Source organism: Sinocyclocheilus anshuiensis, unplaced genomic scaffold, assembly GCF_001515605.1.
Source record: "Sinocyclocheilus anshuiensis isolate Anshui unplaced genomic scaffold, SAMN03320099.WGS_v1.1 scaffold217, whole genome shotgun sequence".
NCBI classification, from domain to species: Eukaryota; Metazoa; Chordata; class Actinopteri; order Cypriniformes; family Cyprinidae; genus Sinocyclocheilus; species Sinocyclocheilus anshuiensis.
Genome location: NW_015536538.1, coordinates 858,619 through 875,077, shown reverse-complemented (window position 1 = coordinate 875,077; position 16,459 = coordinate 858,619). Strand labels below are relative to the sequence as shown.

The 16,459-nt window shown below is 33.7% G+C and overlaps 2 protein-coding genes across 2 annotated transcripts in view; one reads left to right on the top strand and one right to left on the bottom strand.

Moving 5' to 3' along the window:
• The window catches only part of napgb (N-ethylmaleimide-sensitive factor attachment protein, gamma b), an 8,293-nt gene extending 1,623 nt beyond the window's left edge, over positions 1-6,670 (bottom strand). Inside the window, exons 1-11 of the mRNA XM_016496339.1 lie at positions 6,512-6,670; positions 4,324-4,391; positions 4,143-4,227; positions 3,066-3,083; positions 2,835-2,865; positions 2,641-2,750; positions 2,444-2,510; positions 2,285-2,355; positions 640-718; positions 439-518; positions 233-362 (exon numbers count right to left, since the gene is read on the bottom strand). Coding sequence (XP_016351825.1) covers positions 233-362; positions 439-518; positions 640-718; positions 2,285-2,355; positions 2,444-2,510; positions 2,641-2,750; positions 2,835-2,865; positions 3,066-3,083; positions 4,143-4,227; positions 4,324-4,391; positions 6,512-6,567 — 795 coding nt within the window. The 5' untranslated portion in view covers positions 6,568-6,670. The remainder of the gene's footprint in view (positions 1-232; positions 363-438; positions 519-639; positions 719-2,284; positions 2,356-2,443; positions 2,511-2,640; positions 2,751-2,834; positions 2,866-3,065; positions 3,084-4,142; positions 4,228-4,323; positions 4,392-6,511) is intronic.
• A 729-nt stretch (positions 6,671-7,399) lies between these two features.
• On the top strand, positions 7,400-16,459 carry rab12 (RAB12, member RAS oncogene family). Its single transcript, XM_016496326.1, has 6 exons — positions 7,400-7,821; positions 9,956-10,016; positions 12,338-12,476; positions 12,596-12,685; positions 14,795-14,899; positions 16,133-16,459. The coding sequence occupies exons 1-6, from the start codon at positions 7,617-7,619 to the stop codon at positions 16,238-16,240; spliced, it is 708 nt and encodes a 235-aa protein (XP_016351812.1). The 5' UTR covers positions 7,400-7,616; the 3' UTR covers positions 16,241-16,459.

Sequence of the window (16,459 nt, the reverse complement as noted above, 5' to 3'; positions counted from 1 at the left end):
ATATATATATGAATTATACATTAATTATTGTTATTGTTACATTAATTATATTTTTATTTTACTTTAATATAATTTAAGTAGCAAATATTTAATATAATTTAATTTAATATATTTTGAAATATAATTTAATATAATTTTTTTTACCTGATACTGAGCTAAATGACTGCTTTAGTGAGCGTAATGATGTTTGGTTTGATTTTTCACAGTATTGCGTGCGAGGACTGACACTCACGTCGTTGTCCATGTACTTCAGTAAAGGTGAGTTGCAGACGCGTGACACCTGGTCCTCGTCCTGCTCGTCATACGCCGCCAGTAGCGTCTCCATGGAAACACAGTCCTCGCTCCCACTGAACCCTGGGAGACTGAACAGCCCAGTATTTGACACTGATCAGAGATCACACTGGCGATCTGAAGGATGATGGTGTTACTCGTTCGTACCTGTAACTTTCTCTGACACACTTGTCTGCAGCCACAAAGTCTCCTCTGTGGAGATGAACCAGCACTTGAGCAATGGTTTTCTGCAATATCAAACATCTGTTCAAACTAATGCAACATTAGAATGCAAAATTCTACGTTTATTTCAAAAACTACATGGGAAAGAAATAATTTAAAAATCCAGTTGAATATCAGTATTTGCACCTTAAAGCAGGTGGGGTAGTTCTCAATTTCCTTGTACATGTTCTTCTCTTTCTGAAGGGACACAGCGGCCTCGTCCAGCCTGAGCACAAGAAAGCATATTACTATAATCATATTACTAATCATTACTATGATAGAATTTATTCATATTTTGAATGAGGTTATTTTTTTATATATATTTTCAGTTTTTTTATTTGAATTTATGTTAAAGTTTTAGTACATTTTATGGCTTTTTCCCCCATTTTTATTACAATTTTGTTTTTATTTTTATTTCAGATTTATTTTGTCTACTTCAACGTAAATCAAACAAAACATTTGAAATGATGTGGCAACAAACAGAAATAAACTAAGCAAATAATAATTCGTTTTTATTTTTACATTTTCCAGTTTTATTTCAATTTCAGTACTAAAAGAAGTTTTAGTAATTCTGTTAGGTCTTATTTTGTCTGTTTACTTTAAATTCATTTTTATTTCAATTTAGTAATTTAGTACTTCAACTAAAGTACTTGCCTTGGCAACTAAATAAAACTAATTCTTTTTTTATATTTTATTTATTTTACGTTAAGGTTTATTTTATTTCAATTAACTTTTTTTTTTCTTTTTGTAAAAAAGACTTGTAATATAGTGCTGAATTCATATAGCTTTAATTAATTTTTTTTGTTATGAAGATTTATATTGTGAAGCAGTGTTATTTTTGTACTATATTACTACAGCATATTATTAAAGTATTTATTCATATTTTTTATTTCTATATTTTCCATTTTCATTGTTAGTTTTAGTAATTCTATTGTGCACTCTCAGAAAAAAAGGTACAAAAGCTGTCACTGGGGCGGTACCTTTTCAAAAGTTACACTTTTGTACCTTTTAAGTTTTTTAAATTTAATCTGATTTCTGTTATCATTTATTTAATTTCAATGAATAAATGTTTTTTTGATATTTGTAGTTTTAGTTAACAACACTGTTGTGAAGTCAGGAGAGCTAGTGAAGTAATAAAGGTGAGTAATATACTATAATATATGCAACTATGCGACTTATTGAACACTTAGGATCATGCATCACATTGATTTTACCACAGTAAAGGTGTTATTATACATGACATGGACTGTTAATGCTTAAAGGGCACCTATTATGTTTTTTTTTTTTCATTGTACTTTTCCTTTAGTGTGTAATATAGCTGTTTGTGCATGTAAACAATATGCAAAGTTACAAGCACAACGTCAAAATCAAAGAGTTGATCTCTCAGACAGAAAATCTTGCCTGAAATGCCTTATTGGTTGTCCTGCCATTATTTCTGTGATTTAGCTATGATTCCATGTTGCATATTTGCATAATGCACGCCTACTGCTGCTTTGACCCGCCCACAAGGACTGTTGGAAAGCCAATTATGGTAAAGAGCGGTACATTTCCGACACACACAATCTAATTGGCTGACCAGTCAACAACAGACGGGGTCGGCTGACCAATCAGAGAAGACTTTTTGGAAGGCGGGGCTTTAAAGAGACAGAAGCATTTCAGGCAGAGGGTGAAAAGAGCTGCTCCAGCAATATACAGTATGAGAAAAATAATGTGTTTTTTGAACATTAAATCATGTTAAATCATCATTTAATAAATCATCACAATGTGGGCAGTTTAATGCTTGAAGACGCACCTGCGCAGTCTCACCAGAAGTCTGGAGGATTTTCCCAGAAGCTCTGCGGCCTGTCTGAGACGATCTTCATTCTGAACACAACAAAAAAAAAACAGTTCACATGGGTTATGTATGGACAAATGGACGATTTTTGATCATTTCACGTATGCATTTCCTCACCTCAAACACAGATGCGGCCTTCTGATACAAGTCCACGGCTTTCTGCAGATCAATCGGCTCGATGAGTCTGAAGAAGTGGATGGCACTAGTTAACACCGGTAATGGGAACGCAACCTTTGCATGCATATTACAGTTAGTTTACGCATAAGAAACTACACAAACAACCTCTCGAAAAGAGTTTCGATCCGTTTACTCACTTCCCAGCTCTGTCCAAGGCTATTCCAGCGGTGCCAGATGTCCCGTTCTCCACGTACATGATGCTGGCCTTCTCGATCAGCTGAATGGCCTCAGGCATTTTCTTCATGTCCTGCAGGTGTAGAAGAGTCACTCACACACACACACGTCTCAAACCTACAGGCCATCCATAACAATCACTGCATGACCAACTCACCTTCAGCATCATGCCAGCCTGTTCATACGCTCTGAGAAGAGGAAACGCATGTTTTATCGTGGGTTACATTGTACAGATGTAGAAGTAAAAAAAACTACAGTTCAATTAACTACAGTAATATGTTTTAACTATAATTAAGGAAATTGGTCAACTATAGATTAGTTTAGTAAATGTATAGATTAGAGTTAATGAGTAGCCTAATAGTTATTTGAAACATGAATGGTCACTTACTTTGCTGCATGGAAGAGTCTGAGAATTTTAGTTAAGTAAATATGAGTATCGAATGAGAGACTAAACCAAAAACCAAAAGTTTGGGGTCGGCAGGATTTTTTAATGTTTGAAAAAGAAGCCTCTTCTGCTCACCAAGGCTGCATTTATTGGATCAAATACAGTAAACAGTAATATTGTGGAATATTGTTACAATTTAAAATAACTGTTTCTACTGTAATATATAGTGAATTGTAATTTATTCCTGTGATGCAAAGCTGGATTTAATGCATCATTACTCCAGGCTTCAGTGTCACATGATCCTTCAGAAATCATTCTAATATGCTGCTTTACTGCTCAAGAAACATTTCTGATTATTATCAGTGTTGTGCTGCTTCATATTTTTGTGCAAAAGGTGATTTTTCTTCTTCTCAGGATTCTTCGATGAACAAAGTTCAAAAGAACAGCATTTATTTGAAAAATAAATCTATAATTTTCTTTACTGCTACTTTTGATCAATTTAATGGACCCTTGCTGAATAAAAGTAATCATTTCTTTCCAATAATCAATCTTACTGACCCCAAACTTTTGACAGTATTGTGCATATATATGGCACATTCTGTACGAAACAACATACAGAACTACCACATTTTGCTATAAGTTTGATTGCATCATATAATAATTGCTGTTAATAGTGTTCATCGTCTGTTTGATTATGTCTTTAATTGATTTTTCCGTACATTTCTGCCAAATGTACATTAACTGACAGTCACCACTGATAAGCTACTACTAAATATTGTAGAAACTTAATTTGCTGTAAAGTTGCTTTGCAATGATTTGTATCGTGAAAAGCACTGTACAAATAAACTTGAATTGAACTTGAACATTCTCCCTATAAATTTTAGCCAATATTTACAAGAGTTGACATTAAGGTGAATAAATCATACAGTGCCGTATCATTTTATCAGCATAAAAATAAAATCAGATACTGTAAATCTCTGTGGTGTATGGCTCTTCTGCACATTAATTAGTTTTGTTTGTTAAATTAACTTTTTCTTCTTCTGTCTAGTAACCGGAGTCTGATGTGCAGGAGAAGGATACGCTTTGTTTTCTGTGTGGTACTCGGCCTCCTTCAGGTACGCATCCTTCGCTTGTTCAAACTGTTTGGCGTTTTTGAAAGCCACAGCTGATATAACACCAACAGACATTATGTTATGGTCCTGTTTCACTACATAATGACCTTCATCAATAACATCAGTGCAAGACGTAAGGTTTACATCACCTGCTTTCGCCATCTCTGAAGCGGCTTCATCATAATCAGGTTTCCACTTGGTCATGCTGGTCTTCAAGCTGCATAAAGTAAAACAAATATTGTATGGTGTTCACTAGTATCCCAACCCTTGCGAAAAAGAAGTGTGCACTCATAGTGTACTTCGAATCTTAAAAGTATATTTTAAAAAATGGTATACTTGCAGGTAATTTAATGATAATAAAATAAAAGGCCACTTAAAAGAGAGAAACTTTCATATTGCTTAACATGTGCACTTTTAAAAATGCACTTTGACTGATTGATTAATTTGACAGTAATGTCACATTTAAAGTTTTATTTTAATGTACATTTTTTAATTATTGAAATAATCTCTTGTCATGCTTTAAAGATGTACACTTATTTTGCTGAGTTGACTAACATACTAAAGCACGTGTAAAGGACTTGATAATTATTTGAACTGTAGTGTGTTATTAGATATTATGTTTAAAGTAAATAGATTTTAAGCCTACTAAACTGCAACTTTATCATTATAGATGTGGAATTAAAATGTATATTTAAATACACAACATACAATTTTCAATAGAAATGGCATCAAAATATAATTTAGTTTACCATAAATGCTTCTCAGTAGATTCTGCAGTACACTTTCAAAATATTTTAAAGACTATAGAATTAATTATTAAATTACATATACAGATGTACTTAAGTCCTACTTAAATGGTTCAAACAGCACTCTTAAGTTGCATTTAATATCAATTTAAACTATAATGCATTTTCATTTAATTGTAAATAACATACAGCTAAATGTATATGGGAACATTACTTTCAGTTGACACTAAAGTACTCTTTTTAAAAGTATGCTAAAGTGTGCTTCTCTTCCACAATATAACATATATGTGACCCTGGAGCACAAAAGCAGTCTTAAGTCGCTGGGGTATATTTGTAGCAATAGCCAAAAATACATTGTATGGGTCAAAATTATTTTATGCCAAAAATCATTAGAATATTAAGTAGAGATCATGTTCCATGAAGATATTTTGTAAATGTCCTACCCTAAATATATTAAAACTTAATTTTTGATTAGTAATATGCATTGCTAAGGACTTCATTTGGACAACTTTAAAGATGATTTTCTCAATATTTTTCTTTTTTTGCACCCTCAGATTCCAGATTTTCAAATAGTTGTATCTCGGCCAAATATTGTCCTCCTATCCTAACAAACCATACATCAATGGAAAGCTTATTTATTCCGCTTTCAGATGATGTATAAATCTCAATTTCGAACAATTGACCCTTGTTTTGTGGTCCAGGGTCATATATTACATAACATATCATAATAATGCACAATTGCACACAAAATAAGAACTAGGTGTTTGAAAACAAATTGTAATTGAACTTTAGACACAAAATCTTCTGTTTACTGAGATGTGTAGCCTGTGACAACTTGCCCCGGGCTCTACTGCCTGATGGGCACATGAACATGCACTGGATTTCATCATCAGTAGAAGCCTCCTAATAATGACCACATCAGGACCACTGCAGCTGTCGCCAAGGTAACCTCTATCACTGCACGCGCGATTACGCAATCAGTCTCGCTGTGTAACATTATAATGAACGCGCATCAGGATCCTTCGGCATCTCGCTTAATCATTTGGACAGGACTGCACCGATACATGAGTTGAAAGCAACATGCATCCGGTTACGCAGCAGGATTAGTGACAGTGTGACTGACAGCGACAGCAGGCCGATCGTAAATCGGTGTTTGTGTGCGAATGCATGAGTTCTGTTCTGTAGGAGATTATTTTTCATATCTCACCATTTCTCGGCGTTGGCGATGTGCTCATTATATTATATTATATTATATTATATTATATTATATTATAATGTGTGTGTGTGTGAAGTAGACCATATGTATTTATTTATTTACGAATATATATTTTTTTTATTTTTTGGTTATATAGAATATGGATAGCATATTTTAAACGTGTTTATAGATATTTTCATTATTCATTTATTTCTATATTATTTATATATATTCTAAGTAGAACTTATTTGTTTGTTTTATTTTATTTATTTATTTATTGACGGATTGAATGTATTTGCGATTTTAGAATATAGGTAATATGTTAATATTACCGTGTTTATCAATATGTTCCTTATTTTTATTATTCAAATGTTTATGTATAAGTGAAACTTATACCATTTCTCGGCGTTGGCGATGTGCTCGTGCGCCTCGTTGATCTTCTGCGCGGCCATGGCTCTCGGTTTCGCGGATGAAGAGGACAGACCGACCCGAGGATGAGGATGAGGAGGAGGATGGACTGTTACGTAGATTATCCTGATTTGCTTCAACAGCTCATCCACGTCACGGTGTTTTTCTACGGGAGCCCGAGTGGGATGCTGCAATGCACCATTCAACATCTGCGATTCACACTTGCCTCGGTTTTATTATACTCATAGATTTATTTGAGTATAAGTAGAATATATTTATTATTATTATTATTATTATTATTAATTTATTTCTTTACGGAGTTAAAATTTGTAATTTTTATTCCGTTTTAATTATTATAGAATATAGATAACATTTTCAGTGTGTTTCGAGCAGTGGTGGACGAAGTACACAAATCAAGTACTTGAGTATGTGTGAGAGAGAGAGTGTGTGCGTGTGTGTGTGTGTGTGTGTGTGTGTGTGAGAGAGAGAGTGTGTGTGTGTGTGTGTGTGTGTGTGTATAGGCTATAGGCTATATCTTTTCCTATCTTACATGTGCAGTATTTAAATTGTATTAATAAAGAAATTTTTTTACTGTCAAAAAAATGGAGAAAGGTTTTAACTGCCATAATGGAAACATTTTTTACACTATCGTGTAAAATATTTAGTTTAGACAAAAAATGTAAAATATTAGGTAGGCTTATTGAATTAAGATTTTTTTGTATGCTTTTTAGTAAAAAGTAAAAACAAACAGGAAAAAATCTATTGAAAAGGTGACAAATGTCTGCTATTTCTTTTCGACATCTGACATATTATATTTGTAATGGATAATCTTCCTAGTGTGTTTATTCTAAAAGGAATTTTGCTCCGCTCTTCCTTTGGAACGCGTCGGAACCGGAAGTGGCGGTGACGTCACGGTCGCTCTCGTATTCTCAGCGCAGGACAACAACTGACTGACTGACTGAGGAGATTGAAAACTTTGACAAACTCTTCAGAAAAGCCGCTTTAAAGTTTAGTAAAGTTTCCCTCCGTGATGCGCGGTCGTGTTTGAAGTGGACTGGCCGTGTGGCAGATGTTTACCGGCTGTTAGTGGTGGATGGAGTCGGGGTTCGGTGTCCAGCGGAGGGCCGGCGGTGGCTCGCCCGCTGTGGGAGCGTCGCAGCGCCGCAGGAAGATGCCGCCGAGAGCCGCTGATTATAAACTGCAGGTGATCATCATCGGCTCCCGTGGAGTGGGAAAGACCAGCCTGATGGAGAGATTCACGGATGACACCTTCTGCGAGGCGTGCAAGTCCACTGTGGGTAAGACAACCTGACAGAAAGACAAAGTTGAAGCTGTCAGTATGGAGGGTCAACAACAACAACAACTGTCAGTTTGTTTGTTTACTAGTATCTGTTTTCTTTCTGCTTAGTTATTATAACAATACATTCCACATCATTGTGTTTATCTGCTCAAGTAAGTGCAATTGTATCCAATGTATGAATAGTAAACTATAGATAGATAATGAGTACAGCATATACAGTTAACAGTGATAAGACAACTATAGATGGTTAAGTATGGATAATTAATCATCTCAATAATGTAATTAAACAACCGCAGCTAGTTAGTATGGAATAGCTATGTAACTAAAATATATATAAACTGTATCAGTGATTATCAGTGTTTACTTAGTAAACCATAGATGGTTATTAAAGATTAGATAACTAACGTTACATACTAGTTTAGTATAGATGAAAATTTATACTCAGTTTGGAAAGCGTAGATAGTCGACTGAGATTCATTTGTAGACTATTGATGGTTAGCAGTTGGCTATTAGATGGATATTAGTGTTTTAGAAAAGTTTTATATTCCACAGGTAGTTAACAATGGATATTTAGTAAACCATAGATGGCTATTAAAGATAAATAACTGTACATACTGTACATACTAGTTTAGTGTAGATTAATAATTATTTCAAGTTTGGTAGGCATAGATAGTTAACTGTGATTAATTTGTAAACTTTAGATGGTTTGTAATTCTTGACACTTAGATGGATAGTTATTGTCAATTCAAAAATCAATGGACAATGGTTATTTAGTAAAAGTAAAATGTTTAGTAAATGACATTAATTTAAGTAAATATAATGGGCGATATATTGCGTCACCAAAAATGATTGAGGTCATGTACATATATTGCGCGATAAGTCGATATATTGATTATTGCGACAGGCCTATGTGTATACATATGTATATGTGGGTGTAACGTTTTTAAATGTCAAAATATATTTAAATACATTTTGAATTGTAATAATATTTCACAATATTGTGTGTATATATAGTAGATAATTATAAATAATATGAATATATTCATTTTTGTATTTGTATTTTCATATACATAATTAGTAAACTGTGCTTAGTGAACTCATGTTTTTGTTAAGGATATTTTAATTTAGATTTTAAAAAATCAAAGTCAAAAAATGTATTTACCTTCTAACATAAACAGTTGCAGTAATATAATGACCACCGTAACAGGAGAACACAACAACACCTCAGAGGTCAGAGGTGTCAGTCTGGAGTGCGTTTCCCAAAAGCATCATTAGCTAACTATGGTCACAAGTTCCAGTGAACTCTTTTGGTAATGATTCAACTTGCGACCATATTTGCTTTTGGGAAACGCACCCCTGGTCTTTGAGTTTTAGTCCTGACAGTGTCAATAGAAACGTTTCAGCAAGATGTTAGTAAACCACAATCTGAAAACCACATCTGGGCCTGTGACCACGTAAATCAAGAGAACATTTTCCTAATCACACCGTTGTATTTTCATCACACAGACGGATGCAAACAATTCAAAAGATTTAAAAGAGTTTGATGTTAACATGAATGTGAGTTTGCATCTGGGTCTAAACCGTTTTCATCCCTCATTCTCGTGCTTCTATAATTTAATTACACAAGAGATCTGCCAAGCTCTGAATCAATCTGCATCAGTCATGTGATGAACGACGCGTTTAGAAAACACACATTCAAATTTTAAAACCCTTTGATACAAAATCAGTGATTTTTATGCAATGCATAAATGGTGTATTGATGTCTGGACCAGCGCACATGAGAAAACTGATACGGCAAGGTTTTCACTCACTCATGACAGGCCTTCACATCAGATTAGCTGCATAACCCAATATCCCAGAATAGCCAGACACACGTTCACACAGCTGCTGCTACAACATGCCCGATCTCGAGTTTCTGCTCTGTCACACTTGTGAAAGTCATACAAGTTGTTGTCACATGCATGGGAATATTTAGACACAAAATATACTCTATTCATATGTGTTTCATTAAATATGAATACTTTCAATGATGTGTTGGATAGCTATGAATTTTAGAGGCACCGTAAAGCTTGAAGATGCAGTATGGCTGATCTTACATCTTTTTTCTTCTCGTTTGTGTCTTTGTGTTGAAGGTGTGGATTTTAAAATCAAAACGGTGGAGCTGAGAGGAAAGAAGATCAGGTTACAGATCTGGTGAGTGGAGAGGAAGTGCTGTGTCCTTATCATTGACTCAGCCCACCATGTCACTTCCTGTGTCTCAGAAGCACATGAGATGAAGTCGCTCTGCACCGAGTCATAAATTCCAGTCCAGAGTCTCACAGTCAAACACCTTTCATGTGTTGCTGCTGAGATTTAATCAGCTGTGTTTGCTTACAGTTAACCAACTTTTAACCAACGCTGTGGCACTGAGTAAACTCATCAGAAAGAATTATCAAAGCATTACAGTATACTCGTCACTAATATTGTGACATTTAATTTGTGATTGCATGCTCACAGCATCCCAGAATTCAACAGTGAATGTGAATATATGCATTTTAATTGTGAAATCACTAATATCATGACACTAACTGATGTGTATGTCTATGTACATCCTTTTTCACCTGCTCCTGTCAATCATGCCGACTGCCTTTTTTTTATTCCATTCTATTCATTTATAATCTTTCGTATTTGATTATTTTCTACAGTTCTGTTGTGGTCTGGGTTTATGGCATACTATTCTATTTCTTATATTCTACTCTATTCTGATCTGTTTCTTGGTAACGTTTTTTTCTGACATGAGATGAAAAAATAAAAAATGATATAAAAAATGCGGGATATAAACTCAGAATTTGGACTTTTATGAGTTTTTTCTTCTGAATTCTGAGTTTGCATCTCGCAATTCTGTTTTTTTTTTTCTGTTTCTGCCATGGAATAACAAAAATATATATATAAAAGGTGAATAAATACATTTGGACCTTAATTCTCAGAATTGCACATTTCTTTCTTTTTTTTTCTCAGAATTGCAAGAAAAAATGTCAGAAATGTGAGATAAAAAGTCGCAATTACCTTTTTGATATTTGTGGCGGAAACAAGCTTCCATTGTTGCTTTTATTCTATTCTGATTCATTTGATTTGTCTCGGTTATATTCTATTAGATTCTACTTGTTTCTGTTTTGTTTTATTTAATTTGGGCCTGATGTGTTCTATTCTGTTTGGTTCTATTCTATGGAGTTCTATTCAGATACACTTTAATTTATTCTGTTCTGTTGCGATATTTTTGATTGTGTTTTAAAATGAATACTGCAAATGACGTGGCAGACTCCTAATAATTTAAAAATAGAATTATTTAAATTATTTAAATTAATTTAATTTATTAAATTATTATTTTATAATATTGTTTATTTATAATATATAAATTATAATTATATAATTTAATTTTAAATTTATAATTTATATATTTTATAAATATCATTTATAATTATAATAATTATTATTTTATAATATTATTATTATATAATATTATTTATTAATTTATTAAATTAAATTAAAAATAGAAATGTATCTACATTTTACCTCATCATTTAGGCTGTTTAGTATAAGTTTAATTTGTTGAATTTACTATTCATACCATTCACTAATAATGTGGTGCTTATAGAAAATACAGATGCTACTCTTTCTCATTGCGATTATCTTAAGTCCTCTTCATTTTTACAGACAAGTGATATCACAAAATTGATTAATAACCAATGGATTAGAATAGTCTATTAAATTATTAAGCTAATCATGAACAGCTCTAGGTCTTTTCTCTTCAGTTTGGTAGAGTCTGTAAACTAATATTTCTAACTTTATTGTTCCAGTGGTGTCTGGTTCAGTCATTGTCCAACCAATCATAAACTAATACTAACCTCCCATCACCTCTCCACCCACTTTATCATCATTATTTCCTTTGACCCTGAAACTCGCCGGCTTCTCTCACACCACACTTCTGCAGATGTCTGCTTTTGAATGTCTTGTCTGTAGCACATGTCCACTCACATCCAGCTACCCAGCATCCATGGCTGTCCGTCTTAACTGCTCATTGACATGTGATGCCTCACCGGTCCTCTTTGTGACATCATATCCTGTTTTGGAAAAATGCAGCCAGACTAGGGTGAATAAGGTACAGTAAAAATGAGGAAATGAATGTCTATCATGTGGCGTGATGTTCAAAATGAACCTTTTTCCTTTGAATCAAGATTGTTGATGAAAGAATGTTTCATGAAATTATTGGTAAAGCAAATGATCTGATCAAGTCGATAATGCACCTTCCTGTTTTTATTGTGAATGATCTTTTATTAAATTGATAAAAAAATTGACTTTCTGTTTCAGCTGAAGTCGCAAACCCCTCTTACTTTTTCCATCCCTCCCTTCCAGCCGTCTGTGATTGTAGAGACACTTTTCACTGATAAATCCATTGTCTTTCTCTTATAGTCAAAGATATGATTTATTCCCCACTCTGAATGTCATGCAAGTCTAATAATGTTGACTGATTGCAGGGACACAGCAGGCCAGGAGAGGTTTAACAGCATCACTTCAGCGTATTACCGCGGCGCGAAAGGCATCGTGCTGGTATACGACATCACCAAGCAGGAAACCTTTGAAGACCTGCCTAAATGGATGAAGATGATAGACAAGGTGCTCAAACATCTAAAACACTGATTACTTATCTATTATCTATCTACTTTATATCTAATATCTATATATCCACACTAAGAGAATGTTTTTTACTAATGTGTTGTTTTGCTTCTGTGCAGTACGCATCAGAGGATGCTGAGCTCCTATTGGTTGGTAACAAACTGGACTGTGAGTCTGATCGTGCCATCTCACGACAACAAGCTGAGAGGGTGAGAGCAGTGTTATTTTAGTATTGTTTATATACCATTATAATTTTTATTATTTGTTTATAGTTATATTGATAAATACATATTAATAAATTATAAATAAACATAATATATAATAAATACTTTTAAAAATGTTTTAATTTTGGTAATTTTGCCATTTTTATATATATATTTATTTCCATTTAACTTTATTTTTTATTTATTTATTTATTTTAGTAATTGTAGCAGTTTGTTTTGATTACTGAAAATGCCTTTTAATAGTTTCAGTTTTAGTTAGCAATAACAATGTTGCTAGCTAATGACTTTTTTCTATAAATAAGGTTCTATATAGGTTTCTATATAAAAGGTTTTTCCTTTTTAAAAATATTTCTTAACTTAATATAACTTAAAGGGTTAGTTCACCCAAAAATGCGAATGTTCAGCAGCTCATCCCTGGTAAAACTGATCGTGTTTGAGAAACAAAAAACAGGAAAAACTAACAAAAACAGTACAAACACTGGAGAGCCAAACACTGAGGCTGCCGTCTGCGGCGCCATCGCATATCGCATATATGACTTTCTTCTTTCAGACGAATCCAGTCTGAGTTATATAAAAAATTGTCTTTGATCTTTCAAGCCGTTTAATGCCACTCAGCGGGTGTTGCATGCATTGTGTTTTGTTTTGATCTCTCCCCGCGTCACTTCTGAGTGGCGCATGCGCAGCGCTGAACTCATACGTCATCTGCCCGGAGCTGCTTCCAGTGTACAACTGTTGGCGCAAGCTACATGAAAGTGATTATTACGTTTTGAATATGGATATTTTTCTTACAAAAACGCATCGATTCTCTACAGGAGGCCTTTGTTCACCCCACGGAGCTGTGTGAGACACTTTTTTTTAATGGATGGGCGCTTTTTATTTAACTTCTTTTGGACTGAAGTATGCAACACCCGCTGAGTGCCATTAAACAGCTTGAAAGATCAAAGACAATTTTTAATATAACTCCGACTGGATTCGTCTAAAAAAAGAAAGTCATATACACCTAGGATGACTTGAGGGTGAGTAATTTGTGGGCTAATTTTCATTTTTGGGGGAACTAACCCTTTAATGTGAAGATGACAAGTTATAAAAAGTAATAAAAACTTTCTGTCATGTAAAGTTTTTTCACGACAACAAGCTGGGAGGGGGTGAGATCAGTGTTATTTTAGTATTATTTAAATAGTATTTATTAATATGTTAAATGATTATTCCAGTTTTTATTTTAATTTTAGTTTAAATTTGAGTAGTTTTGTTAGGTGCTTTTGTCATTTTGGTACTTCAAATTATTTATTTCAGTTAATTGCTAAGGTAACATTTCCAATATTTTGAAATTATATACTGTATATAATGCACTTATCAAAATAACTAAAGCAATCAAATAGCAGACGTTTTTATTTTAATGGTTTTAATGACAAAAAGAGGTATTCAAAATGTATAACTTAACTTACAATCTGTAAAGGAGTGGAAAAATATGTTCAAATACATTGAGTGTCAGAGAATTTTACATGAGCAAAACAGGCACTATTTTTGGATCCAGCTCCTCAGAATTTGTTCAGCAAATATGATTAAATATATTAATATGAGTGATGTTATTATGCCTTTTTATTATTTGCTATTAGAACTTTATTATAGCCTGATTTAACTTCAAGTTCAGCTGTATAAAGCTGTCTCAGGTTTACCTTGACATTTATTTCAGTGGAGGACAATGCTGTGTTACGAGTCTTTCAGTCCGTCCAAAGCCCTGGACACAGGGACATTATTCTGCCTGAGACCTCCACAAAGAGATTCCTTGAATGCTTTGAATAATGCCTCCTCCAACCTTCCCAAACCCACTGAGACTAAAGCTAACAGGACTAGTGAAAGCACGCTTTACAGGAATGGTTCACCCAGACATTGTTATTTACTTGATCTGAGTATCATAAAAGCAGTCCATACATCTTCTGAAGCTCTGCAATAGTTTGGTGTGTTACCATGAAGGAGAATAAAGAATTTAAGTCAGCTGATTGCATTAGAAATTGACTAAATATTGAATTATTTGAATATTTAACCCATTCAGAAGCACTATAGCACTGAAATAAATGTCTTCATGTCTGGCAGTTTGCTTCACGGATATCAGGGATGCGTTTCTGTGAGGCCAGTGCCAAGGATAACTTCAATGTGGATGAGATATTCCTTAAACTAGTTGATGACATTTTGAGTAAGGTAAGTGGAGCTGTTTTGTTACAGTTTCAACAAATTCTTTGTTCATCAAAATGTTCATTTTGAAACATTTGATTCAAAATAGTGAGTTTCTCAGTGTCTGAGAATGTGGCATTATCATGAGTGTTTCTGGCTCAAATTATATCATCATGAGATAGAAGGAGTTTTCAGGATTTCAGTAGACATGCAGAGACAAAATTTAACAAAAGTCTGACCCAAATTCTAGTGTATAATGGCCAGTAATTGGCCACTTAGACAGGAAGGACCCATCTGATCAACATGTAAAGTGACCAACTACAGTTTTTTTTGTTTATGACATTTTGGAGACCAAAGCAGGTGAGATTGTTTACATAAGTGCATTAAACCTCTTTTGAAGATTTGACAACATCAACTTTGCCAGTGCAGTAATTATTTATCATTTCTTTCTTAGAAGTTTCAGTTTATTATGATTCCCATTAGGCCTGCATTATTTGGGGGTAAAAAATATGATTTTGATTTTAAATTGATTTCATGATTTTAAAATGTGATTTTAAGTTAATTTTGTGGTTATATAACAGTATGACTATGAAATAATAATAATGATATTAATAGAAATAAATAGTCATTTCTAAATAATATTAAACTAAATATTATAATATTTTACTGTAAAAAAGTCTTTATTTAAGAAAAATGATACAGTAATAACAATTTCATTTGACAGTAAAACAAAGTATATATAGTATAGTTGTATATTTGTTTATATAAAAATCTGCTTTATTCATATCTCCCTACTATATTCTATTTTCATTCACATCATATTTCTTGATAGTTTATTGTATTTATTATATTCTATTTTTTTATTATGTGTGTATTTCCTTAATTCATTATTGGTTCAGTTTGTTATGGGATGAGGAACGAAGTAGAAAAAAACATTTGACTACATCACATTACAACTGTAATATTGCAATATATTTCTTAATTTTCAAATGTTGAGCTTTATTTTGACAGAAAACCGTAGGGAGCCTAAAGCGTCTCTATTGTTGACAACATCTAGTTTATAAGCAAGTTTGGGAAGATGGCTGGCGCTTGTTGCGTTCCCAAATGCAATCCAAACTTGCAGCATGCATTTCAGATTTATGTTGATTAATCGTGCAGCCCTAATTCTCCTAAATCTCTTTTGAGCAAGAATTGACCATTTTTGTGTTCAATGCACATCAGTCATTTTTTAAAGATTCTGTAAATGTTGTCTTTCCCCAGATGCCTCTTGAAGTCCCCAGTAAGGAGCTGTCCAACAGTGTCCTGTCCCTTCAGCCCGAACCCGAAATCCCACCAGAGCTGCCTCCACCTCGCATGCGCTGCTGTTGAGACTCGGTTCTATAACCCAACACATGCTGTTACAGACTCCCGCCACCAGGGGTGACCAGCCCATACCGATGATGAGATGATGGCCTGTCATTACCAGAGAAGATGAAAGATATATATAATCGTCAATATAATCATCCCTCACAAACCATAGACTGTGCAATTTAACATACTCCATATTTTGGTACCTCTAGATGCCAATAAAGAACATCCGTGTCATCA

Coding starts and splice junctions, on each gene's coding strand:
- rab12 (XM_016496326.1), top strand. CDS start 7,617: ATGGAGTCGGGGTTCGGTGTCCAGCGGAGGGCCGGCGGTGGCTCGCCC. Junction 12,686..14,794: donor CACGACAACAAGCTGAGAGG/GTGAGAGCAGTG, acceptor CATGTCTGGCAG/TTTGCTTCACGGATATCAGG. Junction 14,900..16,132: donor TTGATGACATTTTGAGTAAG/GTAAGTGGAGCT, acceptor GTCTTTCCCCAG/ATGCCTCTTGAAGTCCCCAG.